Raw genomic sequence first — 23,613 nt, 5'->3', positions numbered from 1 at the left:
AACTGTCATGGCACGTTTATTTAAAAAATAGATTATTCCTATTTTACAAGTGAAGATTCTGAGGCTCAGAGAGGTAATTTCACTTACCAATAGTCATACAGCCATTCAATAGCAGTGTCCAGGTTCAAACAGACCTTTCTCTTCAGAGTCCACATGGATAAGCACTTGGTTCTCTGACTCTGTTTTGTGAAATTATCCTAATCTTCTTGTTCCAATTTAGAATGTCCCAAATAGTTGTCGTTTTTGATGCATTTTCACCCATAATCAAACCAGTTAGGTTAGTCTCTGTTTTTGGTGATAGCAGACAGCAGAATCTTTAACTGAGTGATTTAGAGGAAGTGATATCACCTAACTCTGTTCCACATACCTGAATAATAAGCCTCCAAATGAGTTATGAAGAACAGACTTGACATTTGATAAGATTTTATCATTTAAAAGTACATGATACCATCCCAGATGGTATATATATATATATTATACTCTTGAATTTTTTTTTAAAGATTTTATTTATTTATTTGACAGAGAGAGAGATCACAAGTAGGCAGTAGGCAGAGAGGCAGGCAGAGAGAGAGGAGGAAGCAGCCTTCCTGCTCAGCAGAGAGCCCAATGCGGGGCTCAATCCCAGGACCCTGGGATCATGACCTGAGCCGAAGGCAGAGGCTTAACCCACTGAGCCACCCAGGCGCCCCTATACTCTTGAATTTTAAGCATATTTTAAAAATTATTTCCAGGGGAGCCTGGGTGCTTCCATCATTTAAGTATCTTCCTTCAGCTCAGGTCATCATCCCAGGGTCCTAGGATCAAGCCCTGTGTTGGGCTCCCTGCTCACTGGGGAGTCTTCTCCCTTTCTCTCTCCCCCTCTCCCCTCCCCACCTCGGGCTCTCTCTCACATGCCCATACTTTCTCCCTCTCTCTCTCTCTCAAATAAATAAATAAAATCTTCATAATAAAATTGTTTCCATTTCATGGAACATGGAACTTTTATTTGAAGAGAGAAAAAGAAATAAGGAAAAGAATAAACAAACCATCATAAAAGAAAGTTTTTATGGCCCAGCTGTACAATTAAGAAGCTTTGCTACTGTTAAAAAGTTAATTACTTCAGCCAAAAACCTTTAATGCATTTTAGAGCATGACTTTTTTTTAATTAAAAGAAATTCAGAAATTTCAGGAGGGAGATAGTCCTACATTTTTTAAGGCAGGTTTTAGGCTATTTGGATTTTTCTCACACATTCATGATTATGCTCAGAAATTAATATCACTCTGCTGTTCCCATTTCATTTCGCTGCCTTGAAATCCTGTTGTTGAAATTGCAAGGCATGAAAATAACAGGAACATCCTGTTGTCAAAAATAAATTCCTTATGATAAAATACTGGTTCAACTGAAGCCAGATTTTTTGTTTTGTTTTGTTTTGTTTTGTTTGTAGGAGATGAAAGAACCTTGGTGGGAGAGGGGCTAATGAATGACAGAATATAATTTTGGATTAATTGCCCTTCCCTCATATCGTTGTTATATCTCCAACTAAGTGGGATTTATTCTTTTGTATTAATTTTTACATTTTGCAAAAATCTTAATACATGGTGTCATTAAAATCTTTTACGGAAGAAAGAAAACACAACTTTCGTGGAAGCAGTGAGTATTGTCCAGGTTGCCTAGCTCATGTCTGTTGAGTATTATTTTCAGAAATATGCATGCTTATCATTTTATTCTATGACTTATTCAGTAGTCTCCTAAGCTCCTGGGAGTTCATATGCAAAGTAAAATAAAACACTGAAGACACTTCCTAAGAAAAGAATTTTTAGATTTTTAGCAGAATGTGACCCTTGCGAAAATTTTAGGCTATTTTTCTCTCGAGTCCCACCTATACCTCATTTAAAGCTCTGACTTGGGTGGTACCTGGGTAGCTCAGTCAGTTAGACATCTGCCTCTTGGCTTCAGCTCATGTCATGAACTCATTGGTCGTGAAATCGTGCACAGGCATGTAGGCCTGTGCTCACTGGGGAGTCTGCTTGAGATTCTCTCCCTCTGCCCCTCCCACAGAAGGCCGACTCTCTCCCATGCATGTTCTCTCGCTCTCTCTCTCAAATAAATAAAGTAAATCTTAAAATAATAATAATAGTAAAACACTGACTTAAGAGCTCAATCAAGTGCTGGGCAAGCCTCAAGTTCTTGCCCCTTGGTTTCTTCACCCATAAAGCTGGAGGGAGGGTGGGTGGCCTTTACTGTCCTTTCTAGTTCTAGGATTCTGTGAAGACGCATTTTCTTTCTTTTTTTTTTTTTATTTATTTATTCGACAGAGAGAGAGATCACAAGTAGGCAGAGAGGCAGGCAGAGAGAGAGAGGGGGAAGCAGGCTCCCCACCAAGCAGAGAGCCCGATATGGGGCTCAATCCCAGGACCCCAGGATCATGACCTGAGCCGAAGGCAGAGGCTTTAACCCACTGAGCCACCCAGGTGCCCCAAAGATGCATTTTCTTAAATGAAAGGAGGAGGGACAGTTATCCATCTGGTGAGCCATGCAGGTTGATGGGACATTGACAATGCCTGCTTTCACAGTTAACACTGAGACTCTTCCAGCAGCCACCCCATTCAGAATGCAGGCTTCCAAGAGGCTAGAAATTCTCTCTCCTCTAGAACCATCAGCTAACTGGCTTTTCCCCTCCTGCATCCTTTGCCTTCTCCCTGAAGGCTTTTGACGGACAGGAGTACAACCGGTAAGAGAGCAGCAGTTCCAGTCCCCAGAGAAGTCCCTGAATCAGCAACTCTGCCTGCTTCTGCGGACGCTTCGGGGCCAGGCCTGCTTGTCAGCCTCTGGTAGTGGCATCACATTATGTGGGACAACCTTCTCTATTACTTGCCTCTTGTTGAATGACCCCAAGTTACCTTGACTTTTCAAGTTAGAACCAAGTTTCAACAACTGGTCTTGCAGAAACACATGAGTCATGGGGAAAAGCTGCAAAGGAGTTTTCCTTCTTCCCCTTTTGTAGGGCCATTGTGGACACAGACAGATCTTACTTGCGTAACTGCATCACTAAAAATCTACTGATTGGTAAGGAATTGGAAAGGGAAAAAACTGATATCAAATTCCCTCCTCTTCCATGAAGTCTTCCCTGACTATCCCAGTAAAAGACCTTCCTAACATTGAACTCACAGTATTCAGCACTTTTCCCTGACACATAAGGGTAATAGATATTACACTTTGCTCCCTACTATTTGGAATCTTCTTTTTCATCAAGTGCAGGTTAAGTCTTACACATGAGGATTTGGGGCTTAGTAATAAATGATGATAATAATAATGAGAACTATATATTATTGTGCACCTTACAGCATGCCAGGCTTTGATCCAAGGTCTTTACATGGATTAAATCATTGAGTTCTTACTCCACTCCTATGAGGGAGATGCTATTATTCTATTTTACTTGTTAGGAAACTGAGATATGGAGCAGCTCAATATTGGCCCAGTTCACAGACAATAAACGGTATACCTAGGAGTGGCTCAAATAGTCTGATTTCAGAGCCTTTTTGGGCTTTCCAGAGCCCCCTAAAAAGTACATTCTTTTTTTGTAGACAGTATTACCCTAATCCAATAAGAGGCTTCCACCTACTCTCTTCATCCTCCCACACTTAGACCTTCAATAGCAGCATCATTTATTGTCTTTTGAGGAAAAACTTCTTTACATAAATCATAAAGGAGATCACTTTATCTGGTGTCAAGTTCAGAGCTTTACAACGTGGGACTTTTCAGTATTGCTTCTATAGCTATATAACCTAATCCTTCAGATATCCAAGCTTCAAGGAAAGTGAAATGTGTCATTTCCCCTTCAAAACCCGGGATTTCCCATAGAGTGGATGAAATTTTGGCCTCCATATCCTTTACTTCCAGTTTTACTTTCCTTTTCTGAAACTAATCCCTGAACTCTATCTCAATTCCCCCAGGTATTGTGGCCCATATTTCTTACCCTTTTAAACATTTATTAGGTATCCCTCACATATTGGTAATGCATTATGGGATTTTATAATAATCTCTTATTGTGGGACGCCTGGGTGGCTCAGTTGGTTAAGCAGCTGCCTTTGTCTCAGGTCATGATCCCAGCGTCCTGGGATCGAGTCCCACATCGGGCTCCTTGCTCGGCAGGGAGCCTGCTTCTCCCTCTGCCTCTGCCTGCCATTCTGTCTGCCTGTGCTCGCTCTCTCTCCCTCTCTCTCTCTGATAAATAAAAATAAAATCTTTTAAAAAAATCTCTTATTGTTACATTTTCTTTTTTTGCTCCAAGATTCTTCAGGAAATGAGTTATGCCTTTTATACTTCTTATGTTTCCAGCTATAACTGTCATATTGCAGAACATTTAAAAACACTCGACAAATACTAATTAACAGTGATGTTATAGAACAGCTCTAGCAACCACTGCACATGAACGTATTAAGGGTTAGATATCTAAAACACATCTTTGATGTGCTAACCGATTACTTTGAAGATCAACACCTGTAAATATTTGCTGAGTGAGAAATTCAGGATATCAGAATTGAAATGAGCTCAGCAAGAGAGCTAAGTGTTGGAGATAAGGCATAACTATGTTTTGTACAACCTGAGATAATGACCTTAAAATGCTCTGACATATCACCTCAACTAGTCACATTTCCCTTGTTTTCCCAATAGTTAAAATTTACCCCTGTTGTTTTCAGGATTTTAAGATTAAAATTTTACTAGTAGCGCAAGGAAGTGTATGGTATATTTTAAACAGTATTCACTTAACAATGTCTTAGTGACTTGATGTCAGCATTCAGGAACATCACTTATTGCAGTGTGCTGTAAATATTGATGTGACTATAGGTAATGCAAGGTGCAGGTAGGATTGAGCATGCACATTGGCAGGGAATGCTCTAGAAATCTTCTCTTGGAGAATTTGTGACTTTCACATAAAGTCGGAGCAATCTGCGGACCTAATCTCCAGGACAATGTAATGTGGCGACTGATCAATAAAATATGATTGACCAGAAATTGAATTATCGGGGTGGTATCGTGGGTGGCTTGGTGGTTGGACATCGAACTCTTGATTTGGGCTCTGTGTGTGAAATCAGGTCCTGCACTCAGCAGAGAGTCTACTTCTCTCTCTCCCTCTGCCCTCTGCCCCCGCTCATACTCTTGCATCCACGCACTCTCTCTTTCTTTAAAGTAAATATATAAAATCTTTTTAAAAAATAAAATAAAATAAACGTTGAATTAGCCTTCTACCAAGTGATTTTTGCACTCTGGAGAAACCATCACCTTTGCTGTCAGAATTTATTAACCCTTAAAATAGCTGTATCATCACTAGAGTAGTTACAGTGACACTCTTGCCAGCAGAGACCTACATTTCTACTTTTCTTATATTTTTCATGGGCTCTAATGAAACATTTTCAAGTGTTTTGCAAGAGTATTTGGGGAAAGAACACATGAAAGCCAACAAAGTCTTCATCAGGAAAAGGAAGTAATATTTATGATAACATGACACATAGCCCCTAATCTCTTCTAAACTATTACTAACTGTTTTGAGTTTATGAAATCTCAGATTTAAAATGCAAAAAAAATGAAAACTGCTTTTTCAATTTTGACCTAAGATGGAAAGTACTGCCTCCTGCCTATGATGAGGGATCGGCCTCACCTGAAGCCACTCTCCTCCTGCAGTTGACACTCCAAGGCTCTCTGCCCACAGGTGCAAGCATGAAGTAAAATGGAGGTTGGGGGCGCAAAAACACACAAAAAATTTGAACATCAATCTTGTATTCCCGTGGGCACCTCTATAGATCTATTTTGTTTTAAAGATTCTATTTATTTATTTGACAGAGATCACAAGTAGGCAGAGAGGCAGGCAGAGAGGGAGAGGAGGAAGCAGGCTTCCCGCTGAGCAGAGAGCCTGACGTGGGGCTCGATCTCAGGACTCTGAGATCATGACCTGAGCCGAAGGGAGAGGCTTAACCCGTTGAGCCACTCAGGTGCCCCAGATCTATTTTTTTTATAAATGTAGAAAAACTTATAATTTACTGTCTTCAGATACAAGAAGGTGATATGATTAGTCAGGAAAAAACTTTTTAGCCATCCATTCAGAGGCTGGGTGAGTAATAGGTAAGAGCAGGACCCCTCTGAATGCACCAGGACAATGACGTTTTCAAGTACCGAACAATTTTGTTTTATAAGAACAGAGCATTAGTACATGCAAAAAATAACAAGTCAGCCTGACCTTATTCTGATTAAATTCTGAAAGGGCTAGATTCACTGGAACCTACTGAACAAAGTCAGTAAGCAATGGCCAATAGGCTGATTTCAACAGTAGCTCCAAGTTGTTCAGGGAACAGACTGCTCAGACTTGAGTTTCTTGGAAAAACAAAAGAGAAAAAGACAAGGTCATCTGCAGAATTGTGATTTTCGGAATGTTTTTCATCAACCATCTCTAACCTTTGTTAATGCTTTGAGACTACACTTCATCTTTGGAATCTATGTGGAAATATATATGAGCTAGGGATGTGGGCAACTGCCTCATTCAGCAAGAGTTAATTATATATAATAAAAGCCTTTTGGGGGGGTATATGTCTGACTGGAAATTTTAGACAGTTTAATACTTGAGGAATTCAAGTATCTGCTCTTTTTGAAGTACATTAAACAGTATTGCTCCTAGAGGTCTTTGTTGTTCTTTGCTCAAGCTTTTCAAATAATATAAGCAGAGAGATACCTTTTAAGTACTAAGAAGTGAGACTGATTGTTATTTGTTGGTCCTTTGGCTTCTTCAAAGGCAGAAATCAATATATCAAGTTAGATAGCAACACTAACCATGGTGTAGCATGAACTCTGAAACCGGTAGACATGGCAGTGATCTCCTGCTGTATCTACAGAAGCAACAGTGCTTTGGGGCCCCTGGTGGCTCAGTTGGTTAAGCATCTACCTTCGGCTCAGGTCATGATCCCCCTGCTTGTGTCTCAGTGTCTCTCTCTCTCTCTCTGCCAAATAAATACACGAATTTTTTTTTTTTTTTTTTTAAGAACAACATTGCTTTAAACTATAGTGTTTACTCCCTCTTTCCCTATCACTCACTCACTTCTGTGTTTTAACTGTGGCTATTATATTGCATGTAAAAAAACCACTAAAGCTACTTAAAGAGAGTGGAGGTGTAGACAGCCTCAAGCATTCTCATGGAATTTCAAAAGCTGTTAATGAGGTGAGTTGGTCCTCAGAGAATCTGAAATTAGAATGCTGGAAACCAAGACCATACTCTTCATGTATCAGGGACCACAGAGCCTCTCGCTTCTGGTTGTGAGTACCTGGATGTTCCTCTAACCCTTCTTTCTCCTCCGTCTGTCTCTTTCTTCTGTGTATCCATTGTGCATATACTGCAGTATGGATGTCCGCCTTGAATGTACATCGGCTCTAGTGCCCACCAGTAGCTGGCAACTATCCATGTCAGATTCTTTTTTTTAAAGATTTTATTTATTTATTTGACAGAGAGAGATCAAGTAGGCAGAGAGGCAGGCAGAGAGAGAGAGGAGGAAGCAGGCTCCCTGCTGAGCAGAGAGCCTGATGCAGGGCTCGATCCCAGGACCCTGGGATCATGTCCTAAGCCGAAGGCAGAAGCTTTAACCCACTGAGCCATCCAGGTGCCCCTCCATGTCAGATTCTTAAGAGCAGAAAGTTGATTGGCTCAGTTCCACTTCTGGAGCAGAAGCACCAAGTTATTAATGAGGGGCAACCCAGAAGAACGGCTGCCTCTGGGTCAGGTATCTACCTCAAAGGTATCATCTGAGGCGAGTGTGTAGGGATAGAGGTGCATGGCACAGGGGCTCACCTTTTCCGGAAACCTTGAGTAGTGTGGGCAGTTGTGGAGCATAGTCACACTCACCCTTCACAGAAACCTGTTCCTGCATGGGTTTCTCGATGCAGCAAGACTAAATATTTGCCTCCCATCCACACCCATCCAAGCACTCCTCTTCTCCTTTCACTCGACCCATCTGCAGACCTGTTGTGTCCATTCTCCTGTGATTTGCTAGCTCTCTCCTGTCCTCTGATCAGAAAGCTTAGGTTACTAACTCCAGGCTTCTTTTTTGCTTCCTGCCGCTTTTCTTTCTGTCTGGTTCTTCAGGCTACTGTGACTACCATGTGCTATGAATTCTCAGGGTCTGACTCTCCTGGGGATTACATAATCCCTTGGCTTCACTGCCAAAGAGTTGTAAGGATTAATTTGTTAATTACATCAAGCTACTTTATGTCCCATGAGTGCACTAGAGCACTCATGCTTCTCAAACTTCCAGTGTGCACATGAAATACCTGGGGATCTTGTTAAAATGCAGTTTCAGGAGCTCCGTCATGGGGATGTGAGATTCTGCATTTTTAACAAGTTCTTGGGTCATGCTGCTACTGCTACTGATAAAGGAGCAACACTTTGAGTAGAAGACTAGATTCCAAAGTGCTATGCACTTATAAATGCAATCATCTGGATGGGAAGCACCATCCCCAGGCATCCTTATGTGCTCTTCCACATCCACACTGTACCTAGTATGTCATAGATATTCAAACGTTACTTGGGTTGTTATTGAACTAGGCACACATGAAATGCAGGATTGTCTGTGTGTGTGTACCTGCCTTTTTTTTTTTGAGTGATTTTTAAAAAGTGCTAAAAATCAGTTACATCAGTAAACATTTCTTAAGGGTCCGATTATGCAATAGACATTTCTTCAGGAGGAATGTAATAAAATATTACAGTTCGTGCGGCACTTGGGTGGCTCATTGGGTTAAGCCTCTGCCGTCGGCTCAGATCATGATCTCGGGGTCCTGGGATCGAGCCCTGCATCAGGCTCTATGCTCAGCGGGGATCTTTGTCTGTCAAATAAATAAATACATAAAGTCTTTTAAAAAAAATATTACAGTTCCTATCCTCAAGGAGGACACTGGCATGTTTACTACTAACTCTAATACGTCTTTACTGGAATGGTGGAAATAATTTTAGAATTGTAGGGGTAGCAGTGAGGATAAATGAGCCTGTTTGTGCTGCTAGCTCTTTGACCTTCTATTATTTAGATGTCATTTTTCCACATATACAATGAGGCTAGTGACATTGTTGGGATGTTTATATTGATAATGCATATCATAAATGTCTGACACATAATAAATGATCACTGCCAGTATTATGAGTAATGCTGGTAGAATTAGGAATAGTAGCAGTAGTATTTAAGATAGTTTTCATCATCTAGCTAATTCACTCTAGGAAAATACTTTGTTCCTCTCCTTCTTCTCTAAGTCCATATATTACCCTAATGTGCAGTTTCACTTTGTGGGGCTTATCTGCAATTTAATCTTAATAGTGTTTTTGTTTAAAGTTTAAACTTCAGAGTGCCTGGGTTGCTCAGTCATTAAGCACCTACCATCAGCTCAGGTCATGATCCCAGGGTCCTCAGATCGAGCCTCATGTCGGGTTCCCTGCTCAGGAGGTGGCCTGCTTCTCCACTCCCACTGCTTGTATTCCTTCTCTTGCTGTCTCTCTCTGTCAAATAAATAAATGAAATCTTTATTTAAAAAATAAATAAATAAAGTTTAAACTTCAAGGAACATTCAGTTTAAGAATTCAGTCAAGGGCACCTGGGTGGCTTAGTCAGTTAAGTGTCGGACTCTTGATCTTAGCTCACGTCTTGATCTCAGGGTTTTGAGTTCAAGCCCTGAATTGGGTTCCACACTAGGCTTATAAATAAATGACTGAATGAGTAAATGAATGAATGAATGAATTCAGTTGATTTCCCCTGGTATGAAAAATGCTATACACACTGCAATAGAAGGACAGAAAGAAAAAATATTTTCCTGCTTGCAGCTAGTTAAATCCAAACTGTTATTTTTCTCTTCTCTCTGATGTCATCATAAATTTATTCAGTAGGAAAAATTAACATGTTTGAAGTGTTTCTCTAAACCTCTCCAGCCATGTTGGATGAGACGGGAAATACATACATATATACAAATAAATTCATACTCACACGCATACACACAAATGCATAGGTGAATAAGAAATCTGTGTTAAATAATAATATCATCTCTGTAAAGAAAGTAAATTGGACATACATAGAAGGGAATATTGAAATCACAAATATTGGCTTAGATTTCATTTATAAATGATAAGCATCTACATAATGAATAACATCTGTATTCTTTGACCAGGGCCAATAAACAGATATATTACACATTTTTTCTTAAGATTTATTTATTTATTTGAGAGAAAGCAAGCGGGGGGATAGGAAGAGAGAGGGGGAAAGAGAATCTCAAGCAGACTCCATGCCGAGCTCAGAGCCTAATATCAACACTGGGCTGTTTCACGATTTCACAACCCTAAGATCAAGACCTGAGTGGAAGTCAAGAGTCGGACTGGGCCACCCAAGTGCCGCTGTACTTTCCATACAAAGTAGAAACCAATTTGCAGTAAATGAACCATTTTTGATTCATCATACATTAAATAATTTCTAGGGTGAAACTGACAAACCATCTCCTTTAACCTCAAATAAAGTAGCATATCACCAGGAGTTTCAAAAAGAAAAAGTTGCCCCAAACCAGACAAGGATCCCACCAAAAAAGAGAGCTATAGACCGATATCCTTGATGAACACAGATGCGAAAATACTCAACAAAATACTAGCCAATAGGATTCAACAGTACATTAAAAAGATTATCCACCACGACCAAGTGGGATTTATTCCAGGGCTGCAAGGTTGGTTCAACATCCGCAAATCAGTCAATGTGATACAACACATCAATAAAAGAAAGAACAAGAACTATATGATACTTTCAATAGATGCTGAAAAAGCATTTGACAAAGTACAGCATCCCTTCCTGATCAAAACTCTTCAAAGTGTAGGGATAGAGGGCACATACCTCAATATCATCAAAGCCATCTATGAAAAACCCACCGCAAATATCATTCTCAATGGAGAAAAACTGAAAGCTTTTCCACTAAGGTCAGGAACACGGCAGGGATGTCCATTATCACCACTGCTATTCAACATAGTACTAGAGGTCCTAGCCTCAGCAATCAGACAACAAAAGGAAATTAAAGGCATCCAAATCGGCAAAGAAGAAGTCAAATTATCACTCTTCGCAGATGATATGATACTATATGTGGAAAACCCAAAAGACTCCACTCCAAAACTGCTAGAACTTATACAGGAATTCAGTAAAGTGTCAGGATATAAAATCAATGCACAGAAATCAGTTGCATTTCTCTACACCAACAGCAAGACAGAAGAAAGAGATATTAAGGAGTCCATCCCATTTACAATTGCATCCAAAACCATAAGATACCTAGGAATAAACCTAACCAAAGAGACACAGAATCTATACTCAGAAAACTATAAAGTACTCATGAAAGAAATTGAGGAAGACACAAAGAAATGGAAAAATGTTCCATGCTCCTGGATTGGAAGAATAAATATTGTGAAAATGTCTATGCTACCTAAAGCAATCTACACATTTAATGCAATTCCTATCAAAGTACCATCCATCTTTTTCAAAGAAATGGAACAAATAATGCTAAAATTTATATGGAACCAGAAAAGACCTCGAATAGCCAAAGGGATATTGAAAAAGAAAGCCAACGTTGGTGGCATCACAATTCCGGACTTCAAGCTCTATTACAAAGCTGTCATCATCAAGACAGCATGGTACTGGCACAAAAACAGACACATAGATCAATGGAACAGAATAGAGAGCCCAGAAATAGACCCTCAAATCTATGGTCAACTCATCTTCGACAAAGCAGGAAAGAATGTCCAATGGAAAAAAGACAGCCTCTTCAATAAATGGTGCTGGGAAAATTGGACAGCCACATGTAGAAAAATGAAATTGGACCATTTCCTTACACCACACACAAAAATAGACTCAAAATGGATGAAGGACCTCAATGTGCGAAAGGAATCCATCAAAATCCTTGAGGAGAACACAGGCAGCAACCTCTTCGACCTCTGCCGCAGCAACATCTTCCTAGGAACAACGCAAAAGGCAAGGGAAGCAAGGGAAAAAATGAACTATTGGGATTTCATCAAGATCAAAAGCTTTTGCACAGCAAAGGAAACAGTTAACAAAATCAAAAGACAACTGACAGAATGGGAGAAGATATTTGCAAACGACATATCAGATAAAGGACTAGTGTCCAGAATCTATAAAGAACTTAGCAAACTCAACACCCAAAGAACAAATAATCCAATCAAGAAATGGGCAGAGGACATGAACAGACATTTCTGCAAAGAAGACATCCAGATGGCCAACAGACACATGAAAAAGTGCTCCATATCACTCGGCATCAGGGAAATACAAATCAAAACCACAATGAGATATCACCTCACACCAGTCAGAATGGCTAAAATCAACAAGTCAGGAAATGACAGATGCTGGCGAGGATGTGGAGAAAGGGGAACCCTCCTACACTGTTGGTGGGAATGCAAGCTGGTGCAGCCACTCTGGAAAACAGCATGGAGGTTCCTCAGAATGTTGAAAATAGAACTGCCCTATGACCCAGCAATTGCACTATTGGGTATTTACCCTAAAGATACAAATGTAGTGATCCAAAGGGGCACATGCACCCGAATGTTTATAGCAGCAATGTCCACAATAGCCAAACTATGGAAAGAACCTAGATGTCCATCCACAGATGAATGGATCAAGAAGATGTGGTATATATACACAATGGAATACTATGCAGCCATCAAAAAAAATGAAATCTTGCCATTTGCGACAACATGGATGGAACTAGAGCGTATCATGCTTAGCGAAATAAGTCAAGCAGAGAAAGACAACTATCATATGATCTCCCTGATATGAGGAAGTGGTGATGCAACATGGAGGCTTAAGTGGGCAGGAGAAGAATAAATGAAACAAGATGGGATTGGGAGGGAGACAAACCATAAGTGACTCTTAATCTCACAAAACAAACTGAGGGTTGCTGGGGGGAGGGGGCTTGGGAGAAGGGGGTGGGATTATGGACATTGGGGAGGGTATGTGCTTTGGTGAGTGCTGTGAAGTGTGTAGACCTGGTGATTCACAGACCTGTACCCCTGGGGATAAAAATATATGTTTATAAAAAATAAAAAGTTAAAAAAAAAAAAAAAAAAAAAAAAGTTGGTTGAAACAACAAATTTGGGATGTTAAGTACCATCATTCAGGAAATCTTAAAACTTACCTGTGGGAAGTTGGCACATGAGCCTCAGAGTCAACTGTTACATCATCTTATTGAGGAAAAGTAGTTACAAAGAAGACTTTGGAAACAAACATTTAGCGTTGACCCTTGAACCACACAGTTTGAAATGCGTGGATTCCCTTATCTATGGCTTTTTTAAAAAAAATAAATAACAATAATACTATAAATGTATTTTCTCTTCCTTATGGTTTTCTTAGTAACATTTTCTTTTTTCTAGCTTACATTAATCCAACTGTAGAGTGTAGAATACATATCACATACAAAGTATGTTTTAATCAACCATTTATATTTATCAGTAAGGCTTCCAGTCACCAGTAGGCTATCAGTAGTTCCGTTTTGGGAGAGCCAAAAATTTTGCATGAATTTTAAAAAAATTTGCTTAATTAGGTAGTCTCTATGCCCAACATGGGACTTGAACTCACAACCCTGACATAAAAAGTCATAGGCGAAAAAAAAAAAAAAGTCATAGGCACTATTGACTAAGCCAGCCAGGCCCCCCAGAGGTGGATTTTTGACTGGAACAGGGGGTCAGCGCCACTCACCCCTGCATTTTTTAAGGCTCACCTGTATTATTTTTTCATTAACTAGTCCTTTTTTTATTACCTATGTCATCCAGATGTTACCCTGGATTTCAAGTCCTACAGTTTCCCAGGGTCAACTTGTTCTTTAAAATATAATTTAGAGAAGAATCAATGAAACAAGATGGAATTGGGAGGGAGACAAACCATAAGTGACTCTTAATCTCACAAAACAAACTAAGGGTTGCTGGGGGGAGGGGGGTTGGGAGAAGGGGGTGGGATTATGGACATTGGGGAGGGTATGTGCTTTGGTGAGTGCTGTGAAGTGTGTAAACCTGGTGATTCACAGACCTGTACCCCTGGGGATAAAAATATATGTTTATAAAAAATAAAAAAAATAATAAAAAAATACATTAAAAAAAAAAAGATAAAATATAATTTAGATGGACTCAAATCATAGTCTCACATACAAGGAGTTCCCAGCATCTTTCCCAGTATTTTCAGCAGTTGTGAGGGGAGCTTATGTCTCTCCTGGACGTCTTTGCTTCTGAGTTCCTTCTTATGCTGGCTTCATACAGGAAAAAAGAAACTGAAATACCCCATGCCACCCACATGATTGATTTTTTTTTTTTTTTTTAATGCCAAGCTAGGTAATGCAAGTGAACACACTTCAGTAAGTACAAAGTGCTACCTAGGGGAGGTAATAATCTTACTAAATTAGAAAGTGACATAGGGGTGCCTGGGTGGCTCAGTGGGTTAAAGCCTCTGCCTTCGGCTCAGGTCATGATCCCAGGGTCCTGGGATCGAGCCCCGCATCGGGCTCTCTGCTCAGTGGGGAGCCTGCTTCCTCCTCTCTCTCTGCCTGCCTCTCTGCCTACTTGTGATCTGTCTGTCAAATAAATAAATAAAATATTTTAAAAAAAAAGAAAGTGACATAAAGTGTTGTGAATGCTCTAAGAGTAGACTGAAAGGGGAAACAGAGAAGATAGTGAAACAGCATCTTCTTATATCATCTGGCCAAAAACAGAGAGAAAAGGAAGACGTTCTGATGAGATTTTAAAATGAATTATATTATCTGTGGGTTATAATAAGAAAGAGAAAAAAATAAGAAGAAGAAGAAGAAAGGAAATTTACCCATGAAAGTTTAAAAGGAAACAGCCAAAGTTCATCGTGTGATTACAAAAATCCAGAAATCAACCCCAAAAGAGAAAAGGGTCACCAGAATACTTTGAAGCTGGGTGAGCTGGTAATGACAAGAAGCACATTCTCCTCACCCTTTCTGAGAAAGCAGAGCCACATGGCCTTTGTCTCATTTCTCTGGGGATGGCCAGACCTGTTGTTGTTGAAACAGTAGCTGCCAGGGCGTTAATCAGCTGCCCCCCTGCCCAGCTCTTGTGTGCCCAGAGCATTCAGTCTCTTCAGTTCTTACACTACATTCCTTTTTTCCGAGAATTTGTTCCCACCTTTTTTTCCAGAAACTATTTCTAACGTGATAGTCACAGTTTCCTAACTGCACACATCACATTCATATGATCTCATCCTCAAATGCCCTGGATGTACTACTATATAATCTTATTCGATGGGACTGAAAGAAATTCTGGTTGGTGAGGCTTGTGTTTTTTCTTTTCTTGTTGTCGTATTCATTGTTGTTGTGCTTTGTCTTTTCTTTTAAGGGTAGAATATACTTCATTTATCTTGGGCAGTTTTAAACCTATGTCAGAAGCTTTGGGTTTGTTTGTTTAATATATCATTTTTTCCCTGTTTCCCCCAAGATTTTATTTATTTGACAGAGAGATAGAGAGAGAGCACAAGCCGGCAGAGGGAGAGGGAGAAGCGGACTCTCCGCTGAGCAGGGAGCCCGAAGCGGGGCTCGATTCCAGGACCCTGGGATCATGACCTGAGCCGAAGATAGATGCTTAACCAACTGAGCCACCCAGGAGCCCCCCTATGTCAGAAGTGTTAGTCTATACCAGTAGAAATCCCATTCAGACAATATTTATCAGAACAGTCAAGTAATATCTATTAGCTTTCAAGGAAAAAACAAATAAGCAGAATTTAAAAGAAGGTTTTCCTGTATGAAATATAATTTGAGGATGTGGAATGACACCGCCTTCTTCACCTGCTTTCCTTGGATGGGGTCCTGGGCGTGTGGAAGCCCTGATTGCTACCTGCACTGGTCGGTTACCCTTTTAGCCCTATCTCATTTGCAACTGCCTCATTTGGTAGCATTTGTAGAAGAGTTGTCTGGCTTCCTGGTTCCTAAGAGAGGTAGTATGTACCTTGTAGTATGTAGTATGATCCTTTTTTGTTGGAGAAAGACTGGCATGGCGTCACAGCTACACAGGAGTTGGCGCAGGCAGGACCATGCGGAGAGCAGTGCTATAATGGGGGAGAGGGGCAGGAGGGGCTGCCTCCAGGACCAGGCATGCTGTGCGGCCAAAGCCCTCTTCATCAGTGATCTGGCTCCACGTTGACCATGTGAAGGACAAACTTCGGGCACTCTCAGCAGCCCAGTACGTGGGAGATGCCATGACTTGTGCAGCTCCGAAGAAATGGGAGAAAATGGATCACCTCAGAATTGGGTAATTTTCCTTACCCTTCTCTGAAAGAATGGGCCAACATGACTAAGTCATCATACAAGCAGGGAGAATTGCAAAGGAGGTTTATAAGAGCTGTGGCACTTAAAGGATTCCCTTCTCTTTCCAAGAGCCACTGGTCACTTCTAACTTCCTAGGGGTTCACTTTGCCTCTTTTTTTTTTCACCTAGGTTGGTGTGCTATTTGTTGGGGTTCTGCTTTCAAGGGTTGTTTTCTAAAGTAAAGGAAAGTTTTTAGGAAAGCCCTTCAAATAATGACATGAGAACCAAACGTGGTCAGCCCCTGGGAAATGTAGATGTTGAAGGGTCAAGCCTATGCCAAAGCACTTGGTACGATATGTTACTTAATCCCTGAGCAGGTCATAATATATTCAGTAACCCCATTTTACAGACTGAAGTTGAATTGTGATCACATTTTTGAAGGTAAAAATAAAGCACAGAAGCCTGTGTGAGTTCCTTTGTCAGTGTCCGCGTTGGTCTAAGCCACTTTCGGCCAGATCTGCCAGTGAATCTGTAATTCAGATGAAAACAATTGTTTTAGGTCAGTATACAGAAAATGAGTAGCCAACGTGATTGCTATTTTTAGTGCAGAAATATATTCAAGATCAAAGCCATTAATGTTTGCCTGTTCTAGTTAATCATACGCCTTTTACCTGGAAGATACAGGTCTTCTGGCATACAGATGAGAGTACAGGGATGATTCAGGCTTTGTACTGTCCAAATTAAATTCTAAAAGCCAGGATATTCATCATTCTGACATCTCTTTGCAGATGCAGAATGTGTATTGAAATATCTCTTGAAATGTGTCTTGTTTACTTGAGGAATACATTTGCCAGGTCATGTTAATTAAAAATAATACCTGAGGAAGGTCTACAATGTATCTCTTTTTAAATATGAAATTGAAGCACTGCTTTTCTCAGTGGCTAGAATGGCTGTTTCTCCTGATTACCCGTAGTTTGAATTTTGAGGTTTCCTTCTAGATAGTTTATACTTTTTCCTTGGGTTTTCTTCAGAATCCATTATTTTTGGCTTTATTGTTATCTTAGGTTTATAGATACTAAAAATGGAAAAGTGAGGAAAAGATATTTGACAGGAGTCGCTCCCTATTATTAAGATTTCTTGTAATTAAAAAAAAAGATTTCTTGTAATTAGAACTATTATATTATTATAAGTTGTAGGATGTGTGCTCTTTGTAATACTTCAAAAACACAGTTTTAGATATTGAGTCTATTTAATGGTCCTTCATTTTGACATTTTTTATATTTCTTATGTAAAGAACAAGAGGATTTTCTGACTGAGTAAAAATTTCCAGGTACATCCCTGAAACCATTTTCCATGGAATTTCATTGTTACCAAAATAAATAATGTGAGTTTACCTTGAACCTCATTGATCTAAATAAACCCCCAGTAATCATAGATACAGTTGTGTAGTAGAACTTCCAAAGGGAAAGTTATCATTTTCAAGAGAATTAATGGATCTTGGGAAAATATGTAACTTACAGGCACCTAGGTGGCTCAGTGAGTTGGGTGTCTGCCTTTGGCTCTGGTCACAATCCTGGAGTCCTAGGATCAAATCCCGAGTTGGGGGGGGGGGGTCCCTGCTCAGCAGGGAGTCTGCTTCTCTCTCTCCTTCTGTCCCTTCCCCTGCTCCTTCTCTCACTCTCACTTTCTCTCTCAGATAAATAAAATCTTTAAAAAAAAAAATGTATAACTTAGAACTGAGGGTTGCTGGGGGGAGGGAGGTTGGGAGAAGGGGGTGGGATTATGGACATTCATTGGGGAGGGTATGTGCTTTGGTGAGTGCTGTGAAGTGTGTAAACCTGGTGATTCATAGACTTGTATCCCTGGGAATAAAAATATATGTTTATAAAAAATTAAAAATTAAAAAAAATGTATAACTTAGAAATGACAAAACTGTCTTTCACTCAAAAAACAAGATTATGGAAATGACAGAATGAGCCCTAGGAATCCTCAAATTTGCCTTTAAACAGTGCTGCCTTTTATGCAGTGCTCAATGAGATCTTGGTCTATTAGGCCAACAAGATAGAGCTAGAAAAGCATACATGCACTTCTCAAACTTATTTTGCCATAACCTCTGTTAACGTTTTCTGAGCACCTCAGGATATGCATGTTCCATTAGAACCAACTTTGTGAAGCAGTGGGTTAGATTTAATCGTGTCGCCTCTACTCAAACAAAGCTTCAATCTAGCATCCAAAAATTGGCTTTTGCCGACATTTCAACCCAGAGAGCTAGTATAAAGTGATGACATAACACATTCCAAATATAAAAGCATTTATAAAGAAGTCGTCTGATTTATCTCATCGCCTCTTCTCTCTTCCAGGTGTTTCATCCCGAACATCTACGCCGCTCTGTTCACGGCAGCCCTTGTTCCTTTAATGTGCCTTGTGGTGGTGTTTGTGGTGTTCATCCATGCCTACCAGGTGAAGCCACAGTGGAAAGCGTATGATGATGTCTTCAGAGGAAGAACAAATGCTGCAGGTTTGGAATGAACCCTATTTGCACTTTGGAGATGGGAACTTTTTAATGGTGGGAAAGTGTCACTGAATAATTGAGAAAGAGAGAAAGAAAGAGGAAGGAAGGAAAGATGGAAGAAAAAGAGTGAGGAAGGGAGAGAGGAAGAAAAGTTAGACTCCGCTTCCAGCTCTGAAACCATAAGTTAAGCTATGGCTCCCTAGTTTCCCCACTCCTTGGCACTTTCTGACGTGTCTCTTTCTTCAGGACTTCATAGATTTTATTGCCAGTTCCAGTTTTGTCCTTAAGATATTAATGTTCAAGTAAATGCCTCACAGCCTTGGGAGCTGCTTCCCCAGGCTTTCAAGTCAAGCAAGAACAACCTGTGTTCAGCCTGTGAAATCTATTCATTTCTCTCAGTTTCTGAGACTTCATCACAGACAACCCTCCCTAACGCTCACGAGTGCCGTGGTTTGCATGTGGAGTTCTGATTGTGCTGACAGATGTTTAAAAACATATGTGATTGGAGAGCTTCATAACTGGCTACACATGTCTGGTTACTTAAGAGTGCAAGTCTTTCCAACTCAAATTGGCTTTCAGAGCAGCTCATTTTTTCCCTTTGAATCATACTTAACATAGGTTTTTATGATCTGATTCTTTCTTGTTGTTGTTGTTAGATTAGAGTCTCTCAGGAATTTTCTTAACGAGGAACAATAACCACACACCTGCATGGAGAAAATTCCCTCTAAAATGGTGTGAGTGGGGGCACCTGGGTGGCTCCGTGGGTTAAGCCGCTGCCTTCGGCTCAGGTCATGATCCCAGCATCCTGGGATCGAGTCCCGCATCGGGCTCTCTGCTCAGCAGGGAGACTGCTTCTCTCTCTCTTTCTCTCTGCCTGCCTCTCTGTCTACTTGTGATCTCTGTCTGTCAAATAAGTAAATAAAATCTTAAAAAAAAAATTAAAAATGGTGTGAGTGACAGGGACATCAGAGAGAATCTTGTGAGCTAGGGCTGGGGACCCCTCAGGCCAATGAAGAAATCTCCTCTCCTCTAAGTTTTTATAGATCTAAAGCCAAATGTGTGAGAGAGATTTTCACATTTTCAGAGCTTTTCAAAGTTTAAGCAGGATACCATATATGAAGTCCTTTGAATAGTGTTTAATACATTATCATCAGCTCAATAGATATTATCACAGGATAAGAAAATAATAAGATATTGTCACCTCTACTGTATGAAGTGCCTTCTAGCTTCCAATGTGGGTCAGGGAACACGGGCAAGGATTTTCCTCACGAGGTAAAGAGAAGGGACTTTTGACATTAGTTTGTAGGCCAGTTTGCAGGACAGCTGTATCTACCAGCTCTTCTCTCTTCCTTCCCATTTAAGCATGCAGTCATTATGTGAGCAGAAATATTATTTTAAGTTATAATTAATCTTAAATTCTTTAAAATAAAGAAACAATATTCAATGTAGAAATCCTACTTTTTCATGGGACATAGCATTTATCCAAAAGCTGTGCTTTTATTCAACCTGGGATTCTTTTTTTTTTTTTTTTTTAAGACTTATTTATTTATTTATTTGACAGAGATCACAAGTGGGCAGAGAGGCAGGCAGAGAGAGGAGGAAGCAGGCTCCCCACAGAGCAGAGAGCCTGACTTGGGGCTTGATCCCAGGACCCTGGGATCATGACCGGAGCCGAAGGCAGAGGCTTTAACCCACTGAGCCACCCACGTGCCCCCTGGGATTCATTTATACATGCCTTTTTTGAACAGAAGGTTTGTTTCTTTCCCCAAATGATAAGATTTCTTCTCTTCTCTGTATAATATAAAAATGCTAGTGTTTGGGCGCCTGGGATCGAGCCCCTCGTAGGGCTCTCTGCTCAGCGGGGAGCCTGCTTCCTTGTCTCTCTCTGCCTATTTGTGATCTCTGTCTGTCAAATAAATAAAATCTAAAAAAAAAAAAAAAAAAAAAGTTTAAAGAAAATGCTAGTGTTTGCATGTTTTTAAAAGTGAAACATAAGGGCCTAATGTAATGAGTTAATTCTTCTTCATGGCTAAATCACCTTTTGGATATTCTCCATCATAGATATAGTAGATAATAATACTCCAATTATCTGAAAAACATAGCCCTCAAGCATTAAACATAATGCTAAAAGCTTCAGCACTTGTTTCCCAACTAAGGAAACTTCTTGCCATGAAATATTAATAGCAGTATTATTCTATCATAGCTTTTCAAATAAAATTATTATATTTCTAATTCCCCCATTCCCATGACGATTTAGTCTAATAGTCAGTATTTCACACTTGGACTCTTACAGTATTTCCTTGAGTGGTCACTAGTTCTAGTCTTTTTCTTCTCCATCTCATGTTCTCAGATGTCTGTATTTCACCAATGTAAAGTGGATTCCCTCTCTTCAGCATTACAGCCATTCAGGTTCTCTCTCATTGCCTGAGAAAAAAGCCAGTCTCTTTGGCCTACAATGCAGGAGCCCCTACTGTCCACCCACCCAGGCCGTCTTTTCATCCCCAAGTCAGTTACTAGTTATTCTGCATTCTGACCATGCCATGTATTTACTCTTTCCTAAAATTACCTGATCCCACCCTCTTTGCTCATGTAAGGAGAACTCTACTTTGAACTCTTCATTTTTAGTTAATAAAAATCTGTGTGTTTAGTAAATAATGTGGGGAACTGTGGATGAGAGAGAGGTGGAGGGGTTTTATTGCCCTCTCATAATCTCCATTCACTCCCCACAGCTGTCCAAAATACACCCATAATCTAAGTCAAAATGGTTTAAGCACAAGTTAATTCCCCTAGACCTCCCTTTCCAACAAAGTACTACTCAGTCTTCCATAGAAATTCTGAAAGTTCCCAATGTGCTATCTCTTCTCTGAATTACAATTGCCTCTTCACTGAACCACACCAAGTAAGAATTGCCTATTTCCTCATCTATGCCTTTGAGGCACTTTTTCCCTACAGCCATTATAGCACTTATCTTAGAATGAAATGGTGACTTCTTTTGGTGGGTGCGGTTGATTTCATTAATAAATTTGGAATTCTTGGAGGGTAAGGGCCATTTATGATTCATCACTGTATCATCATGGCCTTTTAGAGTACTCAGTGGCTAGCAGGAGCATAGTTAATACTTGTTAATATTAATTATTGTTAATAGTTCATATAATAAATGAATAAATTAATCACAGATGTACCATAAAATCATATAGGTCTGTATCCTTAAGCTAAATACATAGCATTGAAAAGAAGAGGAGTCATCAAAAGTAAAAATTAGAGTTATTTATTTCATTGATCTGTTTGTAGATATCGCTTTGAACGTTATTATCATTGGGGCTATAATTGTTTTCTTGACTTCTGAGATTCTCAAAAATATGTGTTCACCTCTGACTGCTGGTCTAATATTTTCTATTTTATTTGCAACCTACTATAATACACCTCCATTTGAATATACTCCACTTATTTCAAATTCAAGATTGCTAGAAGGAAAAAAAAGAAAAGATAAAGCATGTCTACTCCACCAAGGAGCATTTGATGCCCTTTTTGAATCTTTTTGCTAAAATTCCATTGCCTTGAGAAGTGTCCAGTCAGGATGGCACTGTAGATCTGTGTATTGCCCTCTGCCCTGCCCCCCAGGAGCCTTTACATAGGAGTCAAGAGACAATCGAACAAGAGAAGGTATTTATTTATTTTTTTTTTCTTAAAAATTTTATTTATTCATTTGAGAGAGAGAGCACAAGCAGAGAGACAGAGAGAGAGGGAGAGGCAGACTCTTCGCTGAGCAGGGAGCCTGACGTGGAACTCGATGCCAGGACCATGGGATCATGACCTGAGCCTAAGGTAGAAGCTTAACCATCTCAGCCACACAGACATCCCAAGGGAAAATATTTTTTTAAAGTAGACATCTCTGTAGCTCAGAAACAGAGCAGGAACACAAAGTAGTAAACTGGACTGAAATGATGGGCCCAATGTTTTTTGTGTCCACAAACCAGTGGCTGCCAGAGTAGCTCAACTGCCGTGGGGTGAACTGGGACCTGAAAGCTTTCACCCAAGACAGGGAGACTAGGGCAGTAGCACCTGCATGAAAGAAGCCTGAGAAAGCCCTGGCACCATAGCCTGCACTTGGCTAAAGGCCTTTGGAAGTCCAGGGAGAATGGAGGCAAAGCATCTCCTCAGTTCCCTGGGCTCAGTTCTCTAGAGTTTGTGGACTGAATCGCTATCCTATCACATGTCACCATGGGGACAGGAAGCCCAAGACATCGAACTAGTTCTCTTGGAACACGATTGCTGACCGGAGGTGCCCATGAAACATTTGACAGAAAAAGGTAAGCAGACAAAGAGAACAACCAGAGACAAATGCTTTCTACTCAGGATTAGCTCCCATAAAGAAGTCTCAAACATTGGAGGAAAACCAACAGCCCTTAAAGTCAGTCATCAAAACGCTAAATTTAGGGGCACCTGGGTGGCTCAGTAGGTTAAAGCCTCTGACTTCGGCTCAGGTCATGATCCCGGGATCCTGGGATCGAGCCCCATGTCCGGCTCTCTGCTCAGCGGGGAGCCTGCTTCCCCCTCTCTCTCTGCCTGCCTTTCTGCTCACTTGTGATCTCTTGCTGTCAAATAAATAAATAAATAAAATCTTAAAAAAAAAAAAAAAGCTGAATTTAAGCCAGAAAAGAATTTAAATAGACAATAAACTATAAATAACTTTGAGAAGTATGTTAGGATCCTAGAAAATACAGAGCTGGAATCCGCAGACTGTGGCCCTCCTGGCTGCTCACCTGTTTGCCCCTGCCATCTCTTCCTTAACAGCTTCGTTGAGGTATCATTTACA

At 40.2% G+C, this 23,613-nt stretch overlaps 1 protein-coding gene across 1 annotated transcript in view; it reads left to right on the top strand.

Moving 5' to 3' along the window:
- Positions 1 to 23,613, top strand: part of ADGRV1 (adhesion G protein-coupled receptor V1) — a 545,909-nt gene that overhangs the window by 434,185 nt on the left and 88,111 nt on the right. The window contains exon 87 of the mRNA XM_082725840.1: positions 18,646 to 18,803. Coding sequence (XP_082581966.1) covers positions 18,646 to 18,803 — 158 coding nt within the window. The remainder of the gene's footprint in view (positions 1 to 18,645; positions 18,804 to 23,613) is intronic.

This window comes from Mustela nivalis (genome assembly GCF_964662115.1).
Source record: "Mustela nivalis genome assembly, chromosome: 3".
In the NCBI taxonomy this organism is placed as follows: domain Eukaryota; kingdom Metazoa; phylum Chordata; class Mammalia; order Carnivora; family Mustelidae; genus Mustela; species Mustela nivalis.
Note: the sequence above shows the minus strand (reverse complement) of the source record. Positions and strands in the feature narration are given on the sequence as shown.